Below are 22,798 nucleotides of genomic sequence, written 5' to 3'. Positions count from 1 at the left end.
GTTCTGAGGTTATAAACAGACAACAACTTGATTTTTAGTTATGATTATACAAATCCAAAACTTGTTAACTGGCAAAACTTACTAAGATGTTTATGACTCATTAGAAGTAGAAGATGATTCACCAGTTTTCAAGTATTCATAGTTCTCAATTTTCTATTGCTGTGCACCGATAACTGTTACCTAATGAAGACCTATAACAAGCGACAATATACTATATGATAAACTAAATAAAAAAACAAGAAATTCAGTATATGATGAAGCACAGAAAAAAAAAGAATCTTACAACTCTCTTCTGTCATACACACACAGTTGTTCGCCAAACTGTGTAGGATACTTGTTTATATCTGACCATAAACATGCATTTACAGAAGCCTATACCCAGTCACAGTAATTAACACACTGGAAGGACTGAAAATGCATAAAAAATATTGCAACCAAAATTCTCTCAGCACAAATGTTTGATGGTAATAAGGCAATCGATTTACAAACTAAATTAACAGTTCATACCACTTATTTTTTTGTCTGGCAGGAAACACTTGTGAATAAAGTTAAAAAAGTAAATGTCAGTCTTTTCACTTGAGTCAGATGCAGATACTGGGACTGACATAATGAAAGCAGACATCATTAAAAAAGATCAGACAAGCTTCTCTGTGTAAAATGAATGTGTAAGCAAGCCCGTGCAGGAGATCACTGAATGCTATCCCTTTCTTATTCACTGGCCCTAAATTATAGTAAGAAAACCCTACTAGATTTTATTCATGTCTCAGCTCTGTAAGTTTGATCTATGTGCTGACATCCAGAGTAGCTACACTTTCTCATGTATTTTGGATATAGGTAAGACTGTATGTCTAGATTCAGGCTTAATGTGACAAGTTATTTTGTGTTATTCCCATTTTAAATACCAGGATTAAAATGGATAATCCCATTTATATTACTGTCAGGTCTATTGATGACGCAATGTGTAGCATCTTGCATTCAGAAGCAGGAGAGGAACAGGAAATTGACGGTCATAAACTGTTTTTTTGATTCATATTTTTATGCATATCATTTGCTTACCATATGAACTATACAGTGTAAAACAAATATTTTAATATCTAAACTGGAATTTAGAGGCCTAGCACCAAGTTTGATCACATAAGCACAAGTCTTAAATAAATCTGTGCCTACCCTGGCTCTTATATCTTATACTTGCATCTGTGTTAATGTTATGAGAAGATGAGATTCCACATATCCAAAGGTAATAGACTAGGGATTACTCTCAGTGAAGGGTGGAACTGATTGCTAAATTTCTAAGCTCAGTTTGAACTATTTTGATTAAAGCATCTGTGATCAGCTTCACTTAAAAGTGAAATTTTCTGTTCACTAAAGAGGGTCTCACACTCAATGTCTGCCAGACCAGCATGACCAACACAGAGTCCATTCAGGAATGAGCTTTAGACAGTCTCTTTTTGACTCATTAGGGCTGGGGAACAGGCCTTGGAACAGCATTAAAAAAAGCCCATCACCTTATCCTAGTATGTCCCTGCAGGAAACTGTAGATATTTTTGAAGCAAATCTCCTCCTGTTGATGATTTTTTTTTTTTGTTAAAAGCACTAAGTTTTGTCTTGTGTCAGGTTTATGTTATAAAAGCTAGACTAGATGCTGACCTTGACCTATGACAGATTACCATGTCTGGTGTTTTATTTTCCAATGATGGCAGTTGAATGCCCTGATGCAGACCATCTTGTACAGATTGGGCAAAAAAACCCACTCAACCTCAAATTTTTTTAATATTCAAATGCAGGAGATACATCCTTAAAACGTTCAGTTTCTGAATATATCCAGCAAAAGAATTTGTTCTACATAAATGCAGTCTCTAACTCGCTATATCTTGGGATTTAGAAGGGGTATTTTAAGGTAGACCTTCATAAGGAGACTTTTTCTCCCAGAAGGCACTACATGCTTCCTTCAACACGCATAATCTTTGTCTATCTGAGAGCCGAAGTGTAATAAAATGATTAAGAAGGAATAGTGCCTTTGTCTAAAAGCAATTCCATTGAGCCCTTGTGGATTTATGCAGTATGCATTAACACAGTCACAATCTATGATTCACCCTGCAATGAAAATGTGCCCACATGCACTCTGGCCATCAACAAATACCATGGTCTGGGAAGGTGCTTTGTCCATATTTCTTTTTTTTGTACTGCTGATTCTTTCTGATTACATTTTGCCTGGTACAGTGATGTGAATCTGAGTGGTTTTCCACTCACAAATTTGCTCCATAAAGATTGCACATTTTTACACTTAAGGTCCAAAATGAGGATGAATTTGTGACTAGGGAATAATAAACGACTCCCCACGTCTAAAAGAATTCAGCATCTTACATGCCCAAATGAATCACCAAGTAGTTTTTTGGATTTCAGTTATTAGAAATACTTAGGAGTGCTTTCATGAGACTGAGCAAAGCACGTGTAAATAACCTAAAAATTCATGCAATTGAAATTTTATATTAGCAAAACAAATTAGTGGGGTAGGTAATTTTGGAAGCCAACTGTTTGCTCATATAGGCATCTATATATGGCTTCTTAAAATTATAGATGATGAGCAGCATAAATATTTCTCTTGGATAAAATTAGTCGTCTTTGGTGCCAGGTAACTCTTTCCCCCAAATCAATATGCAATAGCATGTTGACTAAGGACTATTTTTCACCTCACAACTTATTAGTTAAAATTAAGCTTTCATAAAGATGATTAATAAAAATCCCAGAAATCTTGTGAGCTGATGGCAATAATTGAAAGTGCTGTACCTGGTCAGATGGAGCACCTATCTTCCTTTACGCAGGGAGAAAGAAGAGAGCGTCTTGCTTTCTTTCCCACTAGTACATTAGGATGAATTATTAACTGATCAAATGGTCTGACAGCAGCTAGAGGGGACTAAGGTGATAAGAACAGTCAAAACAGATTTGCTTGGTGCAGATCGGTATGACTTCTTTCACTGTCAGAGCGGAGGCTGAGTTGATGGAAAATGAAAAACATGATAGATTTTGACTTCAGTAAGCTTTCTGACACAGTTCCACATGACATTTTGTATTTGCGCACATGATCAGTTTTTTTCCTTCTTGAAGTGCAGTACTGGGTGTGGTGTCTTGCTGAATTTCATCTCACCAATTTCAGGACACATGTCCAGCTTCTTACGATCTTCCACAATTCTGGCAAATGTGGTTTTGAGTCTTTCACTTTGGAGCTTTTGAATGACATTGCTGGCTCTTTTTTACGTCTTCCATATTATTAATGGATAGTTTTATGATTAATTGATCCAGGATGACCCAGCACTGAATGCCACTTGATATTTCTTTGTACGAAAGTGAAGTGTTGATAGCTACTCTCTAAGAATAGTTTTGCAGTAAGCTGAGCATCCACACTGTTATAATTTCATCCAGCCCACACCTGCTGTATATTAAACTCTCTAATCTCAACATGATGGACTTTCTCATACAATATGTACAAAAAAATGTGAAATTCACAGCTTTAGGATGCTGTGGGTTCTAACAACATAGAAAAGTTGAAAAGCAACTGTATAAATTCAAAGAATAAATTATATACAGGCTATTAAAGGCAAAGACATTACCTTCTAATTCTAGTACTCCTTGAGCAACAACCTGCCAGGGTGAGGGGAGCAAAAGGGGAAAATGCTGTGTGTTCCTCTACTTACAGCCTGCTGGGGACTATGGTAGGTGAAGGTTCATTCTGTCCTGCTGCAAATAATGTCACATGGGAACAGCATTAAAAGTATTACCAAAAATTAGATCGTAGCAAAAATTCCTAAGAATCCTGAAGCAGAAGTATTTGTTGACCCGTTTTTCCCACGTGCTACAACTGTCACTGGAACATATTTCTTCCTGTTCTGACCCCAGTGGAGCCACAGTGTTTCTATGGACATTCTTGCACTACCCTTTGGATCCCATGGAGAAAAAGTGTTAGGGATGAGAACACTTAATGAACTGTCTGAAGTACAGGTGTGTTAAGATGTACCATGTCCTGAGCAGGGAATTCCTTCTTGTATGTTAAGATATATTAACATTAATGAAAACATAGAACAAGTCTAAGAGGCCTTTCTCATGACATCCTAAAGCAGATTAATGTCATCTCACCTAAGAAAGCTGGCTTCCTTGACTTCTGTGTGATACTGCAATGGATTTCTGGTATTCTTTTGTGGTCTACAACTGAATTATATTTCAACTTATTCCAGGCTTTGCATGGCTGGTCTCTGTCATAGGGTTTGGGAGGCACATTAGTAACACCTTGATGCATCACCTTATGGGAAGACACAATCTTCCTAACATAGTCATAGCTACTATCTTTCTCTGAACATCATATAAAGAAAATGTGATGCCACAGATGGCAAAATTGGATGCAGGATGCCTAATTTGAATAACATTCCCTTTATTTTATGCTGGTTTCATGGAGTGGGGGAGGAATCTTTTCACACATTTACTTTTGTCTCCCTTTCCATTCAGGCAGTTGCCTTGTCAAAGAAAGGCACTGGTAAATTTTTCTTTCTGTCCACTGAGAGTGATTCAACAACTAAATTAAATTAACCTACAAATTACAAAAAAAGCCACAGTAATCAATCTTACTAAAGATTAACTAAGTTTGTGGAGTTTACTTACTGTAGAATTGAAAGAACAAACTTCTAATAAACAGTGGCAGTGTTAGGTTTATGGTTGGACTTGATGATCTTAAAGGTCTTTTCCAACCTGAACAATTCTATGATACTACATTTGTCAGGGAACTACTTAGGTATATTCCATCCTGCTTCAAAGCACAGCATCAGTTTAGATAACTTAATGCTGAGACATGTCTGTAGGAAACCTCTTCGGCATTTAATTCCGAAGGATATTAAACTACTCCAGGAGCAAACTGAAATTTATGGGCTCTCTTGCTAAAAAGTACTTGTCTAGTCAGTCTCCTAAACTGAATTTGTGTTCAGTGTTGTGGGTGGAGAAGTGTACTATTGACCAAAAAGCATACAGAAAGTTTATCTCCCTAGGGAGAAGCCAATGCACCAGGTACACAATGCTACAACACAGGTATTTCATCAAGTAAACTAGGAAGTGATGAAGTAAGCAGGAGTGGCAAAATTATATAAATTATAGGAAAATGATGACGTACACATTTAATTTTTTTTAGTGTCTTTCAGTCTCTTTCAGCATGGCTTTAGATTAAGAGGAAGAGGGAAGGAGCTGTAGGCAAAGCATGCTACTAGCAGGCATATCAATTGATCTGAGTCAATACACAGCTAGGAAAAGGATGGGATGTTGTCTGCCTTTCTTCAAGGACCATATCAACATTATTGCTATTATGCTGCTGCTGCCAGAAGACACGTTAAAGGGAAAGGTTCAATTTTTTGCAGTTTGAGTTATATTTTATCTCGTAAATATTACTTTGCTTCTCTGTGAAATAGATGTATTTTAATGTTTTCCTTTAGCATGAGGCTCATCCATGGATGAACTCCAAGTCTTCTTACTGAGGCACAGAGTCTCATGACCACCTAACACGCACATAATGATTGGAGATAGAATCATAGAACCATAGAATAGTTAGGGTTGAAAGGGACCTCAAAGATCATCTAGTTCCAACCCCCCTGCCATGGGCAGGGACATCCCACTACATCAGGTTACCCAAGGCCCCATCCAACCTGGCCTTGAACACCTCCAGGGATGGGGCAACCACAGCTGATTCAACCACCTCCCTGGGCAGCCTGTTCCAGGGCCCAATGACCCTTTCTGTGAAGAATTTTTTCCTAATGTCCAGCCTAAATCTCCCCTGGCGGAGCTTGAGGCCATTCCCTCTTGTCCTGCCCCCTGTTACTTGGGAGAAGAGGCCAGCACCTCCTCTCTTCCACCTCCTTTCAGGTAGTTGTAGAGAGCAATGAGGTCACCCCTCAGCCTCCTCTTCTCCAGGCTAAACAACCCCAGTTCTCTCAGCCGCTCCTCATAAGACTTGTTCTCCAGCCCCTTCACCAGCTTTGTTGCTCTTCTCTGGACTCACTCCAGAGCCTCAACATCCTTCTTGTGGTGAGGGGCCCAGAACTGAACACAGGATTCGAGGAGCGGTCTCACCAGTGCCGAGTACAGAGGGAGAATAACCTCCCTGGACCTGCTGGTCACGCCATTTCTGATACAAGCCAAGATGCCATTGGCCTTCTTGGCCACCTGGGCACGCTGCTGGCTCATATTCAGTCGGTTGTCAACCAACACCCCCAGGTCCCTCTCCTCCAGGCAGCTTTCTAGACAGACTTCTCCTAGTCTGTAGCACTGCATAGGGTTGTTGTGCCCCAAGTGCAGGACCTGGCATTTGGCCTTGTTAAACCTCATGCCATTGGACTCTGCCCAGCGGTCCAGCCTGTTCAGATCCCTTTGCAGAGCCTCCCGACCCTCCAGCAGATCGACACTTCCACCCAGCTTAGTGTCGTCCGCAAACTTGCTAAGGGTGCACTCGATGCCTTCATCCAGATCATTGATGAAGACATTGAACAGGGCTGGACCCAGCCCTGAGCCCTGGGGAACCCCACTTGTCACTGGCCTCCAGCTGGATTTCACACCATTTCCCACCACTCTCTGGGCCCGGCCATCCAACCAGTTTTCCACCCAGGAGAGTGTGCGCCTGTCCAGGCCAGAGGCTGACAGCTTCTCAAGCAGAATGCTGAGAAACTGTGTCAAAGGCTTTACTGAAGTCCAGTACATGAAAAAAATGTAGAGGAATTTATTGTAGAAATGAGAAGCTGCAAACCCTTTAACTGAAAAACCAAATTCATATTGTTGTTCCTCTTAACAGCAGCAATGACGATTACTGAAATAAAATTAGGGCTACAAAACAGCATTTCTCTTGAATTGAAAGAGCAAATTTGAAGGGTTTGGAGTTGACAGTACATAAATATTTCCAGAGGCACAGCAAGTACCCTAAACAGAAAATGTTTTAAAAACACATACTAGGAACCAAAGTGGACACATCACCCCATTATGTATGATCAGTGTGCTTGGAATAAGCCCCACAAACAGACAGCACAGAAAGAACTGAAAAGATGACAGGACCTATTTACAGAATGGCTTCACTATCATGAAATAATCTCCAAGTAATTTTCATTTGTTTCCACTAGAGAGGCGTATTCTTCACATAAATAACTAGAATAATTATCATTATTACTTTTACATATGTAACTTAAATAGTTAAGCAAGCATTTCTGCAGTATCATGAAGAAGAAATTCTGAAAGGTACAAATTTCTGTACTTTACTATTTCCACTTCTAATTAAAGAAAAAAGAGATGTTTTACCCCAAAACATATTTACATATGGGAATTTATATTTGGGAATTTACAAAGACCAGAGGGAGATCTTTGTGACCTTTGAGAGTCCTTATGTCCTAGACTATAAGAAAATACACTTGATAGCTAGATTTAGTTCAACGTTTTATAGGTCATAAGCAGTTGCTCTGCCACTGGAAAGGATTTTTTTGCCAAAACTATTCTTTCTGGCATTTAAAAATGCTTGTCTGGTATGTCCAGCATTGTGCAAATACACTTGGTACAGAACATATGAAGATAAGGAATAATTCTAACAAAGAAAGAAAAGAGTAATTAGTTGTTTGGAACTTTCTATTCCTAAGACCTCTCTCCTTGTTTCTCATTGCACTGCAAACAGAAGTATATTTCCTTCAGCAATTACTGGTGTATTTACCTGCTAAAACTTCCAGTTTCTGTTTGCTCATTTAGTGTGTATTTTTTTTTCCTCAGTCAACTTTTCCATTTTGAAATAAGAATGAAAAAAAATGTGCATGGATAATTTTCTCTATTAATATCTTCTGTTCCTATGAATGCATAACAAAGGTATACGACCTACTCAGGAGCTCATGTATAATGAAAGGATGCTTGGTTGCTCTTAGTGAACGAGATAGCAAAATTTAACACAACATGGGACAACCTTGTTCTAGTCTGCTGGCTTACGTTTCCAACAAGCTGGGTTACTAACATTTACCTCTAAAGTTTCAAATGGCTGAAGAATTTTCCTCACTTGTTCATAAGCTGCTATGGAATATTTGTCATTAAACTATGCCCAGTGAAACATACGGCTGTTTCTGTGATCCACAGTAAACACACCTAGCTGTACTATGCCTGAGCCTTCTCCAACAACACTGTCTGCTTCCCAGCAGGCACATGAGAAGACTCTGAGATGTGAGTAAATTACTACAAGGTAAAGTCATTCTACCAGGTGAGGTAATTTAAGAGTTATAACTTCATATACTTTGAGCCTCGCTCTTCCTGCCTCCTTTCTCTTCAATCATACACTCACACAAAACATCTCAGGATATATCAACATTTTATGCTCCTTTTATGCAACTAAAACTAGAGAGCATCCTAAGCCTAGAAATAGTATTTTCAATTGTTTTATAAACCATTACACAATCTTCAATATACTATTCTGTTTATATTTTAACCTGTGTAAAGAAATAAAATCACTAATTTAAATATCAAGCATGTTAGTGGATTTTTATAACTATACTTACAGAAAAAACAGCAGCCACAGTCTCAACAGCACCAGTACTTAGAGTGACGTAGGGGATTGTTTCACGATTGATCCCAGCTTCACTAAAGATGTTGTTTGTGTAGTACCAGATCTGTATCAGAGAGAAGAAAATGAGTTATCAATTATTACAGTTTGAATTACAACATATGGGTATTCAGTTCAAGAACCTAATCTGCCAGAGACCAGACTTGTTGAAACACTGAGCACTCTTGAATGACTGAGGGCTGGACAAGACAGCAAATGAAGGAAAGGTGCAAATTTCAGGTAGATTACTCAAAACACTGTAGTACTTCTGCTTGCAGACCTTGGCAGAATTACAAGAAACTGTAACTCAGTTTAGCTTAATTCACTTTAGGGGTAAATCAAAGACACTCACTTTAAGCTTGAACAAGAGGATACAAATAGGTCTCATGTGGTTGAGCCCCTCTGCTTAAAAAGCAGATCTGAATGGCTTTATAGAATAATTCAATGGCATCTAGCAACAGAGGAGATAACAGGAAACAGATGCTGAGAGGCACAGCAGAAACTGCTCCTTTTCAGGCAGAAAATGATAGATTTATCTCACTTGACCCTTACTGCAGCATGAACATCTTAAGTCAAGCCATCACTCAAATCTCTCTATTATCAACAGAAAGAAAAGATACTTTTAGAGTGAGAGCTGATTGGTGAAAAGTAAACTGCTTCTTTTATTATGAAATAAATCACAAGCTAGAAGGAGCTGTCATGAATGGATAGAAACCCAGACAGCATATGGTCACCAGCTTAGAACATTTTTTTTTTTTTTACTTTCAGTAAACTCATACCTAGTGGTGACAATATCCAGACAGAAAATACATAGTGGTAATACACTGAAGTAACAAGTCTAGTAAGTAGCAAAACCTCATTCACATCACAAATAAAGTCGGAAAACCATATGATATTTATGTTGGACTCAGGGTGACAACAAAACACTTGTCAAAGTTTTTGGCTGCCAAAAGCATGCAACAAAGACAGACTGCCCTGGAAAGAGAAAAGATAACTGATTTACTAGAGAAGATGAAGAACAACTGAAACAACTGACTACCAGAAGACAATAAAGTTCTAAACAACAGCCTGTGGTTTTTGTACTTGTGTATACAAAACTGAAAGCCAAAGGTACCAATGGCACTAAACATAAAATCAGCAGTGATATTTTTTGACATATGCTGTCTTTGTGACAAACACTAAGAGGGCAGGCACTGCTAAAGAAAAGGCTTATCTGATGAATGGAAGCATTTTGACCTCATGAGGAAAACCTTGCTGTCCATAAGCATATTATGCACATGCTACAAGGACAAAAAAGTCACCTATATCACTGTACAGATAAAGCAAAGCTGACTTAAGACTTTTATGCCTACTACTGGCACATCAGCTCTGTTCCAGTAGTTGCTGCCAGCAGCAAACCTCTCAGTGTGAGGTAACCTGCTTTTTTGTAGCATAAGCTGGTGTTAATTGTGCATTTCATTTGCCTTGCTGATGCAGAGCACGGACTGAAGTGAAATGGAGGATCAGCTCCCAATTCCGTCTGTTTATGACAAATGACACTGTTTTTGAGACCCAGTACTCTGACAACCTATTCATCTTCCATACCCGTGTCTAGTGATAAGTAAAACATGGTAGCACAAAACCGTAATGGAAGTAATATTTTTCTCTATACTGCAGGATATAAAATTCATGAAATGAAAGTTAGAAGCCAGGCAAACAAAACAGAAAGGAAAACAAAGCAACAAAAAACATGGCTGGGTGGCAACACTGACATGCATTGTGTTGCATACTAGATACACGCCGCATAGTGCATACTCATCTCTTCCTACACTACCTGACGCCAGATCTTCACTATAGTAAGCATGAAGCACGTGCTTTGTAAGTCTTTTGCAAACTGAAAACACGCATTGCTGCATGGCTTCCAATACCCTGTATGATTTCTTGCATTTGAAGTACAGTCCCTCCCTCGAGGATGGCCCCCACAGAAGCCTTTGGATCCCACCTGGGAATGACTCTCAAAGCAATACACAGCGCACTGTATTTCTTGATATGAAAAAGGATAACGTTCACCAATGAGAACACCACTGTAGTGATGTATTCTTTAAAATATTGTATTGTGTATTCTTTAGAACTGAGACATAATGGTGGAAGATAAATTTATTATGCATGATGAGTATCATGGATAAATTTTATCAGATGTGGAGAGACTAATATGGATTCATTTATTTATGTCAACTTAGGTCAGACTGGCATTTCATTATAATTGAATACATCAATATGATCAGGGCTTCACCGTCATTTCTGTTCCATGTGGAAACCAACATACTGTTTTTAAGAAAAACAAAGTTTTATTTTAAAGTAAATGCCTTAAATGGAAGGAACTGTTTTCAGATACCAGCAGGACGATTACAGAAGTAAGTCTGCCAGTTGGTAATTTTCCTGGAGAGTGACCTGAGGTTCTCACACGGAAGAAGTCCAGCTTTCCCATATGCCCTGCCCAGATGGCGGTTGAGGAAAAGACTAGAATGACTAACAAGGAACTACAGACAAAGCAAATGATGGGAGCTAGGAGTTCGAAGGAAGCATTGTGGCCAGTTAATTCTTAGTGATGCTGGCAGATAACCCAGAAGGTTATCACAGAATCATAGATTGTCCTGAGCTGGAATGGATTAGCTCAGATGCAGCCAAGCAAACCAAGACTCAGATTCTATCTGTCACACCTGTACCCACCCCCTGATCTCTGAGCTGCAGGCAATTTGGCCAAGATCAGCCAGGAAAGCCATGCAGAAGATGCAAGGAACTGAAACCTGGTCTCTTAATCAAGCGGTCCAACTGTTTCTCTTGACCTGTTTTATTGTTTGCTTGTCTTGCCTGGATGAACTACTTTAAAAATCAATTTCAGAATGCAGATTTTGTGTGAACAATTTTCTTTCATGTTAAGTGGCATTACAAAGAAGGTGAAACGAAGTAATAACAAAAAAGGTAAGGCTTAAAGCAAACAACCTGATAAACATTTCCTGATAAAAACAGTTCTCCAGAGGCGTATTTTCACAAAATGGCCACCTAAAACCACTTAAAAACTACTCTGATACTGGATGAGTCTCACTATCCCTCCACATCCCTACTCAAGCTATGAGATTGTGGGTTTATTCTGCCATGGGATACCAGACCATTTCTGTTATCTGTTAAATATCACCTAAACCACAAAACTCCTTCCTCTGAAAATTTAGCTTTGGCATTCTTTTTTCTTTTTTTCGTAGGAAATGTGCTTCATTATTTTAACAATCTGCTTCTTAGTGTGCATGTCATTTTATTTCACTTATGTGTTGATAGAAAGTTTGGATGACAAGATAATTCCATTTCTTTTCTTAAAAAACTATCCACAATGAGAAACAAAATAGCCTGTCATTAGCACTGAAATCCTACAATTAGAAGAAAACGCCACCTATACAATTGTTTTTTATAGTTCACAGTATGAAAAAATCTTCTAGCTGCCTCCTAGTATTTCATTAATTTTTTAGATGCCAGAGTTTTAATTGCATTAATCTTTCAAATGGTCTTGGATAAGTTACTTTGTATTAAGAGTTTTAAAGCTACACAGATACCCAAGATAAGCCTGAACTAGTTGTCTTAGATATCAGAAGCATTTACGCTTATTATCACTGAGTAGTCCTTGGGGAAAAACATAGTTGAGGTATGCTGCAATGCACAAAGCCACAGTAAGAGCTTCTTTCAGTAGCAATAATATTGCCTTTCATACATATAAGCAATTAACACCTTTGAACTGGCACAAAATCCCCTTTTGCTTTGAGGTGCTTCATGAGAACATTTGTGTTGGCCAATGTAAAGCATCTAACCCAGATGTCACAAGCTGCAGCAAGGAAAGTTCAGGCTGGACATAAAGAAAACATTTTTCACACTGTAAGTGGTGAAAACACCTGTCACAGATTGCCCAGGAAGGTTGTGGACTCTTTGGCCTTGGAGATATTTAAAATTCAGCTGCACAAAGCCCTCACTAGTCTGAGTCAACCCTGAAGTCAGTCCTGCTTTGGGCAGAGGACTGGACCAGATGACCTCCAAGTATTGCTTCCTATCCAAATTGTCCTGTAACCCTCTCTTAGCTGATGTAATAGATTCAGACAGATGGAAAAGGAGACTTTGATATCCATTAGCCTCAGATACATTAATAGTCAACAGCACTTCTCGCTGTTGACTGTTTCTTGTCTTTTTTCTTCTTCTGCTTCACTTTCCAAGAAAGTCACACTGAAGCACAGCTTATTCTTCAAATTGTATTAAACAGCAACAAAAATCAAACATCTAGTGCAAACTCTTCAAATCACCTCCAGGAACTTTTGCTGACTTCTACAAGTTCAGAATTGAATTAACCCAGGCAGAAGTGTCTGCTGAAAAGACCAAGTTTACCTAACATGAACAAGCATGGGGCATATGAGACCAGATCAGAACTAACCAGAAATACAGAAACTGATTATCAGAAGCAGAAGCAGCATGCTTTCTTTGCTGATCTGTGCTAACTTTTCATATATTCCTTCAAAGTTAACACAACAAGGCTTCTCCAGCTTTTTGTTCAAAGAAATCCCCCCAAACAATGCAGCTTTTCATGGACTTCCCCACACGCTGGTGTAACAAAATCTTTACTAATAAGAAATAGCCAAAACCAGCAAGTCATAGAGCTTGTTGAATGGTATAGCACAAACTTAGAAAGAAGGAAAGAAAGGAGTACTCTGGGAGAAGCCACAGCCTGAAGGACACTTACAGCATTTAGCCCACAGAGCTGGTAGCAGCCCATGGTGATGACCACAGTAAAGACCTGCCATCGCACAGCGCGGGTTCTCAGAAGCTGAAGTATCGACACTAACTTGGTGTTTCTTTGGACTCGAGACTCTGCCAGAACTTCTTCTACTTCATGAGACACATCATCTTTCCCAAGGAAGGTCTGAAATGCTACAAAAAGAGGACATGCACTTTAGGCCAGACACTTGGCACTATGTGCATTCGTAACAGACTTGTTTCATAGAAATGGAAGTGTGACACAAACAAGAGGCATACATGGACTACAACTTAATTATTCTCTGCCAACAATATCACGCTGCTCTGGGTATGACCTAGCTCATCCCTGCAACCCATCTCAGAAACTGCAACAGGAATACAAATTATTTGGCACCCTACTAGATCTCTACTTATATTATTTCACATACAATATAGCTTAAGGTCCAGTGCAAAGTCAGAACCTTGTGTAATCTGAAAAAAAGGGTTTAATAGCAAAGCAATTCTGAACATTATCTGATGCGGTTGCTTTTGCAGCCTAACAACAGAGCAGACTTCATTGCTGGAGATAGATTGGTTAGAGAAATAATAACATATAAAAATGTACTTTAAGTCTAGTAAGCCAAGAAAATGCAGGCATTTGAAAGGAACAGCTCTTCCTATTACCTCCTGGTTTTACTAGGATATAGACAAGAATTCACTTTGACAAGATATTTAATATTAGAAAGAATTATCCAGAGTAGTTCAAGACTTCCTATTTGTCAGTGCTGGAGGTGTAGGAGTGAATTTACATTGCAAATGTAAGCAAGAAAACAATCTCATCTCCCCAGAAAAACATAACATTTAGTACTATATTACTGCACATTGATGACTTACTAAGACATCCATTCTCTGTGAATAATAGAAGTTTCCATCTCACACCTCCTCCAAGAGTTACTATGAACAGATACTTCTTAATGGAGGTGATTACCTCCACCAACTCTTTTTTAAAGATATCATATATGCTGAAGATACTTTAACCAAAATTTTATGAACATAGCCATGGAGTTGGCTTTTTAAGAGATGTTTAAAATGCTCATCATCTTGGAATGACTGTAGAGAAACAATTAAGAGTACACACAACAAGGCAACAGGCTTTGTGACTCAGTAGGATGCTAACTCTAAAACCAATCATTTACACAGCAGGTCACATAAAATTACTATTTTTAAGTGAATAAGTTGGCTTAATTATCCTAAGGGCCAAATCCATTTTTCTCCATTATTCTTTTATCCACAGCTTTGCATACTACTTCCTATAAAGAAATGACCTTCACATTTTTCAGTAAGTACACATTCTTTTGGATCACAGAAAGGACTTGGATGGTTAAGAAAGCCAGAGACACTGACAAGTCATGATTCAAGCATGTGGACTCCATTTAGGTTTCAAAGTTATAAAATGTAACTTTAACTAGCATATGAAAATATCAAACAGTGGCATTTCAAAGTTGTGAGGGATAGGTCACTCAAATGAACTGTAGCTTCCATGGAGCATCCTTCTGTGTCCCTCTGGTGAATGCACAATGCTGTGCACTCTGCCTCGCTCCCAGTCTGGCAGCATAGGGAACTAACAGTCTCTAGGAAAGATTTTCAGGTGCAGTTAGCACTTATATTACATTTTACTGGGCTCTATGTGATTCTGCTTAACAAGAAGGGTAATTTTTTAAGGGATGAACACTCACCATTGCTGAGTGTTGAGACAATTCATAATGTTTATTTATTCTGATATCCAGTTTCTCTCTTGGGAGAGGAGAGATCAGCATTTTTAAATCCTTCAGAAACAGCATGACATTTATCTTTTTATGTAGGCTTACAATAAGAAATGAATTAACAAACTCAAACCTCAACATACAGAATTTGAGCTGCTGAGTTTTGTCCTTGTGCTGCCCACGTATTAAAAAATGACACATTAATGGCATGTTAAAATGAGTGCAGTGTATTTAAAGGCCATGATAAGAAATGTAAAATTAGAAGAATGTGTGCCTATGGTATGTTACAGGCAATGTTTCATGCTTAAATCACACTTTCCTCAGCATTATTACAGCACTGATAAAGAAAAATTCAGATTAAGATGAGAACAACCAGACCTATATCATCATACTCTTCCTTGAAAAGATTCTATCATTTTTTTATGCATCTGGTTTATCAGTGTGAATTAGGTCAATGCACAATTTTCTTTATTTTTCCTGCCCTTAGGATCCTCAGCATTCCTGCAGGGTGCACAAGACAAAAACACAGGCATAGTGAAGTAAAATGAAAGCAATCTGTCTTTTCTGCGTTAGGAACTTAGCTGTATTTCTAGAGGGATCGGGAAGTGAAAAAATGTAATTACCAAAATTACCAAATACAAGGCAAAAACCCCATAGACATCTGTTTTCTTTTTCTTCTCTCCCTGGTATTAGGACCAGAGATGCAAATGCCACTAGGAAGCTTTGATGAACACTTAAAATTATAAACAAGTCAAAAAAGGCTAAGAAAATGCTATGCTATATATGCATTTTTTTTTGAGTAGGCAATACTCAGTCTTGGAAAAACACATTTTCCTGCTACTCAGCGTATCTTTAATTTTCTTCCATTAACAGTTTTCCAGTACAGAAAGAATCACAATTCTATACGTAATCAATGTGGAATTAAATTGTGCATTAGCAGGGAGATGGGAAAACTCAAAGGTCTTTCAGCATGTGATGTTCAATTCTACTCATTTTAAACCTTAAACCCCTGCATTATTAGCAATAAGAAGCACAGCACTCATTCCTTTCTCTGATGCGAGGACTCATTTCCATCTATGACTGGCTGCTTCTCTCTATAGGGAAGTCTTATTTTTATGTCACACTTACAACAATCTAAGGAGTTACAGTTCTAGCAACTTGTAGAGCTTTCCCAGATTTCTTTTAAATTCCCTTGGATCAGAAGCCCTAGATGCTTGGCTTTCAAAAGCTGGTACACTGCCTTTATAATTAGCAAGATAAGTGGATGGTTCCAGTCAAGAGGAAAGTAGGTAGGAAACTCTTCCATTTACAACACCAGCTTTTATTCGTCTCAGCTATGTGAATGTGAAACATTTGAAAGTGGTTCAAAAGTCTGAATAAAATCAGGTCAGTACTGTCTTTAAAAGCTGCATAGGTATCATCATCTCTTTCCCATAGACACGTTTGCTTTCACCTCACTGATGACTAACTATATTAAATCCAGAGACTTTAACACAAAAGTTTGTCTAAGCTCTGCTCAAACAGCATCTTCTTTGGCCACCCTGGGAGACAGAACGCTGGGCTGGATGGACCCAGTGGGGCATCTCCTATTAATGCTGGCTGCTGTTCTCAGTGGCAGTAGACACATGGGATTCCTTGCTGTTGATCTTGGCTCTTGCAAAAGGTTCACCCAACTTCAATGCTTTTGAATCAGAGTTCTGTAATAATTTCCCTTTAGTAACTCCATCTCAACACAAAAATACTTGGCAAAATGAAAAAACTATGTTCATATATTTTCATATACTACTAATTTTATTAGAGTACTGAATAGCCAGAAGAATAATTTGGATATACCTTACTAGAAGAGATTTAAACAGCTACTGAAATCCAGTAAAAAATCTCAATTAACTACAAGCATGTAGCATAGCAGAGTTTAAGAATAGATCTCAAATTTGCAATTCCAATTCAGTAACTATAACTGCAAGCAGAAGGCTTAGGCGTTTTACCCATGTGTCACCTCCTTCTCGTAAGTAAACACACATAGATCTTCTGTTATTATGCAGTTTGGGATTACATCTTTACTTGCTCTTATATCTGGTTTCACAGATCATCAACACAAAATAGGCCTGTTCACGTTCACTTGAAATCAGTCAAGACACAGAAGTAGAAAAAAATATCCACATGCAAGCCTAAAGTAATACAAAAACTGGTAAACTAAGTTGTGTCAAAGGTCCAGTGAATCAAGTAACCTTTGTCAGAGACACGAGGTTTAGGAAAAACAAGACAGATATACTATGATCACTCCATCTTCTGGCAGTCAGCAGCCACTTGAGGTGGAGTCTCTGCCATAAGCCAGCAAGTCTAGTAGTTGTGACTGTCTCTTCCTTTCCTAAGTGTAGATCATAATGCCTAGAGACATATAAAAATTATAGATATGCAGATAGAATTTAAATCTACATCTTTTTAGATCTGTTACACCCATACTTTCATAATCACAGGAGTATTGATGTATGACTGAACACAGCTAATGAATAGATATTGTATGTCACCAACAGAAGTTACTGTGACATTTTATCTAAGTTATTTGATCCTTAAGACATAACAATATTCTTGTTCTCTGACAATCTGTCAGCTGACTTCCTTCTTCTAATGGTATTCTTCAAAACAGAAACTCTCCAACTAAAAGTGTTGTTAGTCAAAAATGTACTGCTATTACTGTTTTTATTTATATTGCCTCTTTGCCACCATCACAATTCAGGGGTCTACTTGGCATGCAAGTAATAGTCAAATTCTTGTTCTTACTGGCCTAGAGCTTGATGGTAAACTGTCTGACGTAATTCTAGCAGCAGTTTTTTCTTTCTCTTCCTTTTTCTATCCCTGTTACTCTTCACTCCCACTACTCTCAAGCAACTGAATAACAATCTCCTTCCAATGTCCTCCCCCTCAAACATTTAAATATCCATTTCTCTTCCAATGTCTGGTGAGCGTTATGAAGAATCACAGAATCCCTGGTTGGAAAAGACCTTTGAGATCATCAAGTCCAGTTGTACCTGCCCACTACTAAATCATCATATCCCTAAGCACTTCATCTACCTTCTTTTTAAATACCTCCAGGAATGGTGACTCAACCACCTCCCAGGACAGACTGTTTCAGTGCTTGATAACCCTTTCAGAGAACAAATTTTTCCTAGTGCCCAATCTAAACTTCCCCATACGCAGCTAAAGGCCATTCCCTCTCGTCCTATCACCTATCACTTGGGAGAAGAGACCAACACCCACCTCGTTACAACCTCCTTTTAGGTAGTTGTAGAGAATAGTAAGGTCTCCTCTCAGGTTCCTCTTCTCTCAGCTAAACAACCCCAGTTCCCTCAGCCACTTCTCGTAAGACTTGTTCTCTAGCCCTTTCACCAGCTTTGTTGCTCTTCTCTGGACGTGCTCCAGGACCTCAATGTCTTTCTTGCAGTGAGGGACCCAAAACGGAACACAGGATTCAAGGTGTGGCCTCACCAGTGCTGAGTACAGGGGCAGAATCACTTTCCTGGTCCTGCTGGTCACACCATTTCTAATACAAGCCAAGATGCTGTTGGCCTTCTTGGCCACCTGGGCACACTGCTGGCTCATGTTCAGTCGGCTGTCGACTAACACCCCTGGGTCTTTCTCTGCCAGGCAGCTTTCAAGCCACTCTGCCCCAAGCCTGTAGTGCTGCATGGGGTTTTCGTGTCCCAGGTGCAGGACTCTGCACTTGGCCTTGTTAAACCTCATCCCATTGATCCAGCCTGTTCAGATCCCTCTGTAGAGCCTCCCTACCCTCAAGCAGATCAACACTTCAGGAACCTCCTAGTTTAGTGTTGCCTGCAAACATGCTAAGGGTGCATTTGATCCCCTCATCCAGGTTGTTGATAAAGATATTGAACAGGGCTGGACCCAGCACCACACCCTTGGGAACACCACTTGTGACCAGCCTCCAGCTGGATTTAACTCCATTTACCACCACGCTTTGGGCCCAGCCATATAGCCAGTTTTCTACCCAGCAAAGGGTGCGCCTGTCTGTCTTTCACAGAATGGGCCAGTCTAAGTTCTAATTGGTCCTTAGCCCTCTCATTTTATCTCTACATGATCTCATTTCCTCTCTGTAGTCCTACCAAGATGCTTGCCCCTTCTTCCAAACTTCATATATTTTCCTTTTTTTCCTGATTTCCACACAGAGCTCTCTGCTCAGCCAGGCCAGTTTTCTTCCCTGCCAGCTCATTTTGTGGTACACAGGGATGGTTTGCCCTTGTGCCACCAGAAATGCCTTCTTAAAAAGCATCCAGCCCCAGTGGGCTCCTCTGCCCTTAAGGACTCCCTGCCATGGAACTTTATTGGCCAGCCTTCTGAACAGACCAAAGTCTGCCCTCTGGAATTCGAAGGTGGCCATTCTACTGACCCTCCCCCCTCCTTACATCTCCTAGGACTGAAAATAGTATCACCTCTCAAGAAGAATTACAAATATTAAATGCCAAACATTTTCCTCTCTTCTGTTCTTACAAAAAGAGGAGAATGTTAGTTATAGGACCTTATGGGTGAGCTGTGATGGTCCTACCATCTCCTCATTACCAGACTTTTAGCTTGTTGAGCAAAGCATGTTTACAGATTGCACTGCTGATCCAGTGAACCATTCTCCCCTTACAACACATAAATCAGTTCTCCCACATTCAAAAGAGGGACATGGAGATGATAGCTCAGCTCCTGCTGTTCTCATGGACTCAGACACAGGATGGTGGCCTCCAGAAGGCCAAGCAGAGCTTGGCTGTTAGCATTGCTTTTGGCAGCAGACAGCTGCAAGTCAGCAAGTCCAAACATCTGATCGGCCAGACATCATTTCAGCCACCCACAGCCTGCGCTGTTTGCACTGTTATAAAGGGGAAAGCAGGGCACCAGTTAGGTCCTTATCAGTGGAGCTCAGAAGACATCACTCAGATGAGGCCTCTTCTGTGCTCACAAAGAAGCTTCTCTCATGGTGGTGTGGTTTATATTCATAATGTGATGCCCACCTGCTCTAACCTCATATCTTCTCTTTTTAGTGACTTACACAACACACTTTGGTCCTTCTCTCTCTTTCAGCCTCTTATTTGCTACTTAAAGGCATCAAGATCACTTACACCTCTGCCAAAATAAAGAAAATGAGGCCACTTGTATTTTGGTAGTTACAGTCTTGTTATCTCCTGGAGGCAGAAGAAAATGAGGGAATGAAACCAGAAGCAGAACTCTGTGGAAACTCAGTGACCTACATTATCCCACTGGATTTTTATTGTTCTAAAACAATTAGGAAGATTAATATTGTCATCTCCATTTTAAAAGCTTTGCCATACAAATACATTTTAGAGTATTTTATAAAGACTAATGTAGTCATCTGCCTTAAGTACAACACCCTGTTTACAGATGACAGTAATATTTCTGCAACAAGATATAATCCATAGAGAAATGTACCTTAGCATGAATAGCCGTGATCCGCTGGGGGAATGAAACAGGATTTAGTCAGAAGAAAGACTTGTACATTTCTGATATTAATATGCAGATTTAACCTAAGAGTCAAATAATTCAAAAGCATTTTTATAGTCATCATTAAAATGGAGAATATTGCATTATCATTATGTGGCTTACAAGAAGTAGCTTTTTTTAATAACTCAAACTCCTCTAGTCTCCATAGGACTCAGCTTTCTTTCTGCATTTCTGCAGATAATGCTAACAGTTACCCAGATGATTTTTCTTGATTGCTGATTCACTGTTATTCACTCTCTCACTCTGTGAATTTCCCCCCCACTGGCTTTTGGTATTCCACTGCATTACTCTAGATATCCAAGACTTGGGTTGTACCTAATTTGGATTTTGCCATGTGCCCTGGAGTGGGAGGGAAGGTTCCAAACCCCTCCACGGGTCTAATATCACTGCCCTGTCATGCCATGCGTCTATCAAACTCCTTCCCCAACTATCTCCGCAATGAACAGAGATCCAAGATACTGTTACTGAAAATCTGCATTAGGAGAGGGGGGATTACAAAGGATGTGCAATGGTAAGAAAACTACTTGTGTTCCTAATATGCCTTATAATAAGGTATGTAGATATTTCATAGGACAGAAGTGTAAGCTGATACGATCTATGTTGCCTTGCAGGTAGATTTTATAGATTGTAAACTTGAAAGTGATATTTAGGAATCGTCCCTGCCTGTTCCGCAGCTGATATCATACAGGCTGCCTTGCCTGTGCAACAAGGTGGCCAGTTCTGGAAGTACCACTGCTTGACAGGCAAGGAATCCTATCCTAGGCAAGGAAAATCAGAAGGATGCATAGACCTCACTGTCCTACAGTCCTTTGCAAATCTCTGTCTACGATCATCGGTCCATAGCTGTTTAGAAAGCTCTGTAATTGAAATTGAGTTTCCGTCTGTACTACAGTGTATCTCAGTATTATATTTTTATTTTAGAATTAATCGGGTCCAAAAGCTTTTATTGATAAGCAGTTGTTTTGAAAAGCTTTTTTATACTAGACTTTTTTTTTCTCAGTGTCTAAATTTATAGACTTATAGACTTCTCATAATCAGCAAGCCAGTTGCTAAAGGTCATTTCCCTTCAACTGCCAAATACAGTGTAGGTAGCTGTGCATCTCCTCATGTCTCCTACTCCAAAATCCACCTCCAATGCTTCTAGATTACCTTTCAAATTCTTTTCATAACACATATGCTGAAAACATCCCAGACTCAGTTGGCCCATTACAAGCATCAGTAAACAGTGTAAATTTCAGGGCAGCTGGTGCTATTTTAATGCCAATTTTCTGCAGTTTTTGTAATCTACCTATGGGAGACAGCTTCCCTGTTGGTGGTGATATTTCCAGGTAGTGTGGCAGTATTTCCAATAGATCCCCATAACAAGAGTGACATTATGCAACAGCACTGCAGATGCTGACTCTTTGCCACCCATAACTCCAGAAATACACTTACAGCTTTATCAAGTACAAATAAGCCACCTTAAACTGGGCACCCAAAGGCGTTTCTTCCCAGCCCACCTGTGGTGCTGCAGAAGTTACCCAACAGCCAACCCCAAGCTACTCATCACTGCGTCCCTCCTGGGCTGTCTGACCACAGTGGCAGAGAAGCCCTTTCCTTTGCAGCCCCTGGAAAAGTTGTTCTCTGCCTCACCAAATCCCTGCTGACTCTCTAAAGCTAAAGAGTTCTCTCCAAAGCCTTGTTGCTTTTGTTCTCTCTGTTTTTCTTTCCTTCTTTCTTTAAACACTCTACTGTATCTCTAAATGATTGAGGCTCCAACATTTACAAAATTCTTCATTCAACACCAAAACTAAAATAACATGGGACTCTCTTCATTAGTGTTCTACTTCTATTTCATCAGAACAAAAAAAGGCAGGGTTTCATTTCATAGCAGAAGAACGAGATAGTGTAAGTTGCATTAATTTCATGCTAAAACGTTATTAAATTTAAAAGTTTCAGGGGCTAATTCACACTTTACAGGTAATTTTGCAAGCAACTAGTTAGCGACTAAAAATGTCAAAGGTTGTATTCAAATGAAGCTTTTAGGAAGAATTTTTAAAGTTCAGCTATGTACTGCAAATATTTTGGTATTATAATCAGACTCCTTTCTTACTTACACACTCCTATTTTTAATGCATCCTTATAATACAGAAAAAGAAATTTTCAACATTCTCTCAGTCATACCATGATGATATCTCTAAAG

The 22,798-nt window shown here is 39.2% G+C and overlaps 1 protein-coding gene across 1 annotated transcript in view; it reads right to left on the bottom strand.

Moving 5' to 3' along the window:
• Positions 1–22,798, bottom strand: part of SLC2A9 (solute carrier family 2 member 9) — a 102,451-nt gene that overhangs the window by 43,539 nt on the left and 36,114 nt on the right. The window contains exons 7-8 of the mRNA XM_069856332.1: positions 13,341–13,528; positions 8,544–8,654 (exon numbers count right to left, since the gene is read on the bottom strand). Coding sequence (XP_069712433.1) covers positions 8,544–8,654; positions 13,341–13,528 — 299 coding nt within the window. The remainder of the gene's footprint in view (positions 1–8,543; positions 8,655–13,340; positions 13,529–22,798) is intronic.

The sequence above is a fragment of the Phaenicophaeus curvirostris genome, chromosome 4 (assembly GCF_032191515.1).
Source record: "Phaenicophaeus curvirostris isolate KB17595 chromosome 4, BPBGC_Pcur_1.0, whole genome shotgun sequence".
Classification (NCBI taxonomy): domain Eukaryota; kingdom Metazoa; phylum Chordata; class Aves; order Cuculiformes; family Cuculidae; genus Phaenicophaeus; species Phaenicophaeus curvirostris.
The sequence above is the reverse complement of the archived record's forward strand: the minus strand, read 5'-3'. Positions and strand labels throughout refer to the sequence as shown.